We start from the raw sequence: 8,946 nt of genomic DNA on the forward strand, positions 1-8,946 counted from the left end.
ACTCTAGGCCTACATTAAATACTTTATTTTACAATACATTTCACATCATTGCACTCAAAACTCAGATAGGTGACTTCGGGAAAATCTGTTGGTTTTTACACAATTGGGCATTTTTTTTTAGCAAATTAAAAAAATAAACAAAAAACAACAACTCTGAGTGTCAACACACTCCTTCCTAAGCTGAACAACATCTGATGTTGTTTTTTATTTTTACCATATGTTCTAAAACACTGTTTTTGAGTGGCATATATATCACATCAAAAATCGTAATCAGTTGGAAATAAAGGATGCTTTTATTTTGTTGACATTCAACCGGATGTAGTAGCCTGGTTCGTGCTAGCTTGACACCGCGGTGACCGCGTCAGAGTCAGAGGAAACAAGCCGAGCCGTGCCGTGACTGCAGTTGAACACAGAGCTCGACCCGCCGGTGTCTCTCACACACACACAGACACACACACACACACAGACACACACAGCTTAGCCTTTTATCTAATGATGGAGGAACATCTGAAGAGGACCTCCACTGTCGGATAAAACAACGCGAGACGGATCACACGCGCACACTTCACGCGGGAACCATCTGGAACCTTCGGCTCAGCGTGAAGACCGACCTGTCATGGGTGTCATCGTTCCGGTGTGTCGGAGCAGGTAAACGTTAGCATCAGCCGGGCTAGCCGCTCGGCTAAGCTAGCTTTAGCATCCGCCGCTAACTAGCGTTAACTAGCGACCCGAACAACGAACTAACTAACAAGTTGGGTCGGATGGACTGTTGCCAGGGACGACACCAAGGAAGCAGCCCAGCATGGATCATATTCCACCCTACAGCTTATAAACTGTCCTCGTAGACAACCGTTAATGACCGTTAAACCGCTGTTTTTTTCAAACTGACGGTTGATTGACAGCTTGTCACAGATGCGCAGTGAGACATTAAAAGTGGATTTAAGGCTGTTACGTTAGCGGGACTTGGGCAGAAATGGCGGTTTGGCTGATAAATAACCCCCCGAGTGGACTGTCAACTCAACAAAGTGCAGCAACCAGCGATGCATTTCATTTTGGCAGCGAGGGGTCAACTGAGGTCGACACGTTGCGAGCCAACTGACTGACGTTACCGGGAGGATTCAGCCTGTCATCCGGGGTACACGCACTCAAAGAGAGGGGGGGGTTATACTATGAAAAGGACTGAAAATAAAAACAAGAGGAAATTCTGTAACATGGAGCACCAGGGGAGCGGGAGAGCAGAGAAAGATGCGGTGAGTACTCAAGTCTTTCTGGCACTTTTGTCACTGTGATGTCAGCCCCGCGCACGGGGCCGTGAACGCACCACAGCACCCGTGTGGCACATGCAAAACCTCATTGAAAAATGTAGGAATTGTATGTGTGTTTTCAGCTCAGTCAATACGCGAAGCTTGGCTATGTGGCACAGCTTGGGCTACTCGTCTGCTTAAAGGACAACACCGCTGTTTTATTACACATGCTTTAGTCCAGTTAAGCGTATTGGCGTTTGCAGCCTAGACCTGGATTAGGGTACTGTCTGGTTTCTGAAAGACACTGCAGAAGGATGCGTTTGGGTGTCAGTGTGTCATCTCTCAGTGTACACGCCAAGGTGCAGACCAGATTTTGCAGCTGCACCTTTGCATGCTTTTTCTTGATCATATCTGTGGTTTTAATACTACATTAGGCAGATTTAAAGTTATCCAAGTTGGCATCAAATTAAGAGGTCTAATCATTGTGTGTGGGTGGGGTTGCTAGGTGAAGCAAATATATAATATCACTTTTCACATATCTCTTTAAACCCCCCTTCCCCCCCCAATGCATAACATGCATTTGATTTGGGTTAACTCAATTGATTTTATTCCAATACAGTCACTGTATATTTTGTGCTTTTGCTCTGAAAAGGATACAATTAAAGCAACTGAATTAAGACAAATAATCTATCACAGAACCATGTGGATTATCATACTGGAGCACGAGGATCTGATCAAGGGCCTGTTTGCTGTTTGCAGTATTGCACCACTTATTAAGTACAAGACCCCCAACGTTTATTAGCTGCTTATGTAGATCCAGGAATGTTTTGTCACATCTTCACTGAACAGATTTGACTGATCTTGCAGCTTTGGTGGACATATTTTGGGGATTGCTTCCTTTGTTTCAGGCAGCAGTTAGTTTTCATTCACTCATTTATTTCACTTGTTTATTTCAGAATCAGCCCGCAGAGACTTGAACCTTGCTTGAGTCTTGTCTGCTTTTACTCAGACCAGATATCTTTTTTTAACTCTGTGATTTAAAGTCTCTGCAGGTTGATCTTCATGCTGGATTGTGCGCCCTTTGCTACATGCTCCACAAGCAGATATAATAACCATCATCACACAGTATAAATAAGCGTGTTTACATATTTTTTTTGTTTTGTTTTCTATGTGTAAGCGCAGTGTGAGCAATTCCTCGTATGTGTCCTCATACCTGGCAAATAAAGCTGATTCTGAAAGGTCGCTGGTTCAAGTCCCATTATGGACCGTAAGTACCGAGTGTGGATTGGTAGCTGGAGGGATGCTACTTCTCCCTGGGCACTGCCAGGTGCTCTTGAGCACATAAGGTTATAATTCATGTTAAAAATCCACTTTGGAAAAAAACATTAGTGTCATTTCCAGATTAATTTTATGAATTGAGTCAGGAATACATGTTCATCACGTTGATTTTCAGGTAGAAAAAAATGTAACTCGGACCATTTTTCTTCTTGTAAATATTAGAAATTGGTCAATTTGACCCAAACACTATATTTGGGTTAAGCTATTATCTAATTTTGGTAAATTGACTAGATAATCTCGCTTCACTGTAAACAGACCAGGCGTGTATTTGCAGCCGTGACGCAGTTGGGGGATTGTCCAAATATTGACTGGAATCGAGCAATCGTGGTGATTCAATGGTGGAAAATTTGGGGGGTAAAAAGGGGAAAAACTCTACGTTACGTGGGGAGATGTTTGATGTAGTAGCTGGAAAATATAAACGTGTGCCCTAATGTGGTAATTTTTTTTTTTTTTTTTTTTTTTTTTTTAAAAGGGTTTTTTAGGAAATTGGTTATCGAAAAAAGTCTAGTTTTAGGAACAGGTATCGAAGTAAGAGTAGTGTTGGTACCGGTACCCACGCCCAGCTCTAACAGCGTGAACGGGGTTTTATAGAAACCCCTTTAGGTTCTACCCCAGTGTGACTAGCAGACACACATGGCAACTACACATGGTGGTAATATTATACATGATACCAAATAAATAACTGGACACACATTTTAGTTTATTGGTTATTTGACTTAGTTTCTACTTGGGGGCAACTAGTTAGTTTACTTTGTCAATTTAGCTAATTTCAGGTTCATTATCTTCAAATTTGAAAGTGGTGAAACAAATACCTCTTTTTGAGTTGCCAGTTCCAAGGACCTCAAATTGATTCGAAGCTGTTTAAATGGGGAAGGGATAATTGGACTGCACCATGTTTACCCATATCATGGGGGGTGGCAGAGGCTTTAATCTTTGAGTTTTTCCTTTTGTTTGCTAGTTATAATTATATTGGGTTATGATTATTTGGTTAACTTGTGCTCCGTTTATATTAGGCAGCATTGGTTTAATATAAGTTGTAGTTATTGTGGTTTGGCTATTCCCCTCCTTTACGTCAGAATGGCCTGATCAGCCACTATATATGTTAAATGTTTCCCTCCATGTCTCAGTCTAGAGGTCTGTTCTAGTTTATGTAGGTCTGTTTGATTATGTCATATCTGAGTTAAAGTTCTGTTTAGTTGACCTCTTTTATGGGCCCAGGACTCTGTTTTTGGAAAATTAGTTTTTTGTTTGTTTTGTAAATAAAAACGTGCATTTTTCTGATAATTCACCTAGCGACATCTCGTGCCTGCTAGCTTGGTCCCTCACACTCAGTTTGCAGTAAAAACGGGATATGCTTTAATAATAACAGCTGTTCCAAAAGATGAAGTCATGGCGCTGTGGCTCATGATTTCACATTTCTGCATGAAGTCATGATCCTTCATTTCCGGACGTTTGACATTTGACGGAGTCTGTCGGGCAATGTTACTGCACCACCCGGCCAATGGGGATCTTATCTGACTAATGAGGTAAATGTACTCCGATGAATACGATTTGCACTCAAAAGTCACATATTAAAACCCCCTTTTCCAGGTACTTTAGTATCAGTACTTTGTCCTAAAATCAACCTACAAGGGGAGAATTTCATTCTGCAGCCAGGTTTGAGTCGGGTGTGTGTGTGTGTGTGTGTGTGTGCGTGTGTGTGTGTGTGTGTGTGTGTGTGTGTGTGTGTGTGTGTGTGTGTGTTGAGTTTGAGGGAGTGTGCTTTATGGCGTCATGGGAAGTCGGACAGATGTTTTTGAGCTGCTGCTGTTTTATGTCTTATTGTTTAGAACCGTATGAAACCCGGGACCAGACGGGGCGTTTTCAGTCCACAGCGCCTTATCTAGCTATTGCTTACACTGTGGCATGCTGGGTAATGAATCTACTCCCTGTTACTGCGTTGTGTTTCTTCCACGGGCTGTCTGCTTGGATTCTGCTGTAATATTTCATTTATATATTTATATTCTGTGCTGTGTGACTGATTTTGCTGCTGCAACACTATAATTTCCCATTTTTTGGTCTGTCTGTCTAAATGTTGTAAATTGTAAATCGTGTAGCAACAGGACTAAGGCTTTAGATATATTGACCAATATATCGACGGGCCGATATTATCGCCCAATATTAGGCTTAGTATCCTGGATCCATGAGATAACTTTTTCTATTTAATCAACTTTAGCATGCGTGTGTAAGCTTATGCAAGCCAGACCTATGTGAGGCTATTACTCATTGATTTAAAACCAATGTACAGGATTTAATGAAGCAGGTGTTGTTGCACCCTTCTGCCGGGCTGATAAAAGACCAGCAGGTCTCGTCTCTGTGAACAGAGCCTGTGTAAACAGCTGCTGCTCTAACCTGACTTTGATTGGTGTGTGTGTGTGTGTGTGTGTGTGTGTGTGTGTGTGTGTGTGTGTGTGTGTGTGTGTGTGTGTGTGTGTGTGTGTGTGTGTGTGTGTGTGTGTGTGTGTGTGTGTGTGTGTGTGTGTGTGTGTGTGTGTGTGTGTGTGTGTGTGTGTGTGTGTGTGTGTGTGTGTGTGTGTGTGTGTGTGTGTGTGTGTGTGTGTGTGTGTGTGTGTGTGTGTGTGTGTGTGTGGATACCAGTTAAAGAGCTTAGGAACCGTCTACAAACTACAACAAAAAAGAAATGAAGCATATTTTCAAAAATAAGCATGTGCTTATTTTTTTTTAAAGTAAGTTCCGTATTACAACTAGCAGAAGACAAGTTATATTTGAGGTAAGTTTGGAGACACTACGTTATTTAATCATTAAATTGATAGCCTATATAATATAGTTTTATCTCTTTTCTGTGTGGTTTGTAGACGGTTCCTAAGCTCTCTAACTGGTATCAACACAGTAACTTCACACAGCCGAATTAATACAACTTTCATGCATTTCTGTCACATCTCCAGCTGTCAGATTCACTGTGTTCACTCGGAAGGAATCCCTGCTCATCGATGGGCAATTTTAATGATATTTTCTGCATGTTTAGAGGGTAAAACAACATTTAAAACTTGCCCTGTTTTAGCCTGTTGGGTGCTAACGCTAGCATGAAGATAACCCGGTGTAGGCAGCATCGATTGGTTAGTTTTTCTCTCTACTGACAGACGTCCAAATTCACAAACAACAGAGCTACGTGTTGGAATTCTCCTTTAATTTAATTTAATTTTATTTAATTTATTTAATTTAAAGCCCTGGTTGCAGCACTACATACATCCAGAGTTCGAAATGTTTTGTCCACCAGACAAATGGCGAGCCAACGTTTAAATTTGACCAGCCACTCAATATATAGTAAAATTTGTTTTTTTTTTGTAGATCTCGCAGCCCGGGGTTCATCAGTAAGGGTTGCCCAATGGCTTGGGGCAAGTTAAACGCCAAGTAGGGCAAGTGAATATAAATATAAGCTATATAATCCAGAAGCCCGTTTTGGGTGTCGTCGTTTCATTATAATTTGATTTGAATCAAGATTTGGTGGCCAATCAAGAAATAATTTATCTTGATTTTTCAACAATTTATTGATGTTTTCAACAGTCAAGATTTTTCTGTTGTTGATGTTTTTGTTTACATTTTGACACTTTGACATTTTGAGTTTTTTTGCCGCTGAAAACCTTGTTTTGGGCCCTTTACAAATCCACTTCCGGCAAGTAGATTACTTTTTTAAATTTTGTTTATTGCTCGACCGGACAAGTGGGGGAAAAAAAACCTTAACCCTCGTTATGTCGTGTCCCTCGGGTCGAACTGACCTGTGACTTATTTGGGGTTTTAAAAACAATTCTGAAATAAGATTTTACTTCATAATCTACTAATAAATCTTGTCTTTATCTCGATTTCAAACTATTAAGATAACATATGTTTAGGGAATGTAATCAGTCTCTACTTGCACACAATTAAAAAGGGAAATGGGGTTCGCTATTTGTCGTAAGGTTACAATATGACTTTTTAAAATGATGTTTTAGTCAATTTTTCAACAATTTCTTTTTCGCTTTTTCATATGTCTTTGATGTTTTTTGGTCACTTTTTCAGCAATTTAATTTTTTTTTTTTTTTTTTTTAACATTTGGCACTTTTTTTAAACGTTCTTTTCTGATATAGAAAGTTTTTGTAAACCGGTCAGATTTGACCCGAGTACAACACAAGGGATAAAGATGGAAGTGGGGTTCGTTTTTTGTCTTAAGGTTATAATTCATGTTAAAAATCCACCATGGAAACAAGATAAGTGTCATATCCAGAATAATGTTCTGAGTCAGGAATACATGTTTATTACAGGAAATCAGTAAAGGACGCTGATTATCAGGTAGAAAAAATTTAACTTGTTCCATTTTTCTTCTTGTAAAAATTAGAAATGGGTCAATTTGACCCAAATATAAAACAAGGGTTAAATTTAAACCCTGCTCATTCCAGCATTTTGGCTGTTAAAAGGTGCTTTTTTTTTGTACCCTGAACACATCCGAGCAGAGATTAACTCATTGTCTCGTCTCCTTTGTGTCATCTTGTGTGCGTTTTTTTATCCCCCCCCCCCCCCCCCCCCACCGCTCAACACAGGCTGCCACGATTATCACCAGCTGCACAGTAATAAATGCCATTTTCATGCACTGATATATGGGGCCCTTCTAGGTTATAATTCTACTTAATGAGGGCTTTATAATTAATGTCATCACCCTCTGCATCTGAGCGACGCCATTACTGCCCCTCTAGGAACCCCACAACGGCACGCATTAGCCATGTGGGCTCCATCCATCAGCCCCTCGGCCTGGGCAGCCCCGGGACGGGGATCAGCTGCAGAGGTCGTTCTGGGACTCTACAGCAATCAGCTGCACTTTGGTCGCACGTAGCCGGTTTAAGGAAAGTCAGTCTACCGTATAACTGCAGGGGAGAAGCAGGTTTAATGGTTAACCTAAAATATACCTAATGAGCAGGAAAGAGCAAAGAGCCAAAGCTACTGTCGGGAAAAAAAGTCAATGTGGGAACAAACTGTGCGATCGTTCTGATAAATAACCCCAGAAAGTGATTTAGTGACTTAATTGAATTGAATTACCTTGACTTAAGTGAAGGTAATTAACAGGTAATTAACAGGTAATAACAGCTAGAAATGTCTGGTAAGTTCAGAAAATTACATCATAAGTTTTGTGTTTTCTGCAGAAAAGGAACTTGCTGAAAACCAGTTTTTAAACTGAGTCAGGCCCGTTTTCATTGTATTGTAATTTACTTTTTATCTTTCCTGTATAATATAAATGAATGAATCACTTTACTGTAATGCAGCCTGTAAAGCCAGAAAAACACTTATACAATATCACGATATTACGATTATCTAGTCTCACATCACGATATTGATATATCATCGATATATTGCCATAGTTTTTGTCGGTGTTTGTAACATTAAAAAATCCTAACTTTGATTTAAAGATCTTCTTTTTCACTGTAAATGCATATTGGTTCCAAAAAGTTTAAGTTTCACTAACTACTAATAATCTGTATGGATGATAAACCAGTATTGGGGGATCCCTAATTATAATTTAAGAGGACTTTGTGGTGGCTTATACATCCGTGACGAAATGGCATATTTAAAAAAATAGATTTTTAGATTTTATTAGTCGATATCAGATCACTCAAACTATTTTTTTTACTATCATTACTATTTAATTGGGGAATTGATTATTTTAAACCTTGTTTTGTCCTCCCGGTTACAAAAGAGACAAAAACCTGACTTTTTGTCCCATTTTCAGACTTTATTAAGCTTTCACTAACACCACCTTACTACCACTAGTTTTACACCTTATACTTTTTGGAATCATAGAATTAGAATTATACTGAAAATTTGAGTTAAAAAAGCGGAAATTAGGAATTATTTTGCCTAATAGTTGAGATCAGAGGAATGAAAGTTATCAGTTGTATTTGCAAAGAGCGTTTTAAGCTATCCAATCCATTTCTGTAAAACTTAAGTAAGTACAACTAAAAGACCTGTATTAAAAACAATTTTGACTACTGCATACTTATTCGGGTTTACAGTGTGCCATCTCTTCTCAATTCCCTACACTGTCTGTTAGTAAAAGTATGAAAAGGAAAATGTACTTCAAGTGTTAAAAGTACTCAATGCAGAAGAACACTCCCATGTTTCAGATGTAGAGATTATTTAAAGGGGTTGAATTTGACCCGAGGACAACAGGAGGGTTAACCCAGCCCTAGGAGACTTTTTTGGTTCACCTTTCTCACTGTTTTTACGGCGTAAAAAGTTTTAGATGTTTTGGAAGTCAGGAGTTGCCTCTCGTTGCCTCTCGTTGCCTCTCGTTGCCTCTCGTTGCCTCTCGTTGCCTCTCGTTGCCTCTCGTTGCCTC

At 39.7% G+C, this 8,946-nt stretch overlaps 1 protein-coding gene across 1 annotated transcript in view; it reads left to right on the forward strand.

Moving 5' to 3' along the window:
- Nucleotides 1–1,052: 1,052 nt before the first annotated feature.
- Nucleotides 1,053–8,946, forward strand: part of mast2 (microtubule associated serine/threonine kinase 2) — a 168,201-nt gene continuing 160,307 nt past the window's right edge. Inside the window, 2 exon segments of the mRNA XM_034880537.1 lie at nucleotides 1,053–1,250; nucleotides 7,489–7,494. Of these exon segments, the coding sequence (XP_034736428.1) occupies nucleotides 1,170–1,250; nucleotides 7,489–7,494 (87 nt within the window). The 5' untranslated portion in view covers nucleotides 1,053–1,169.

Source organism: Etheostoma cragini, chromosome 9 (genome assembly GCF_013103735.1).
Source record: "Etheostoma cragini isolate CJK2018 chromosome 9, CSU_Ecrag_1.0, whole genome shotgun sequence".
In the NCBI taxonomy this organism is placed as follows: domain Eukaryota; kingdom Metazoa; phylum Chordata; class Actinopteri; order Perciformes; family Percidae; genus Etheostoma; species Etheostoma cragini.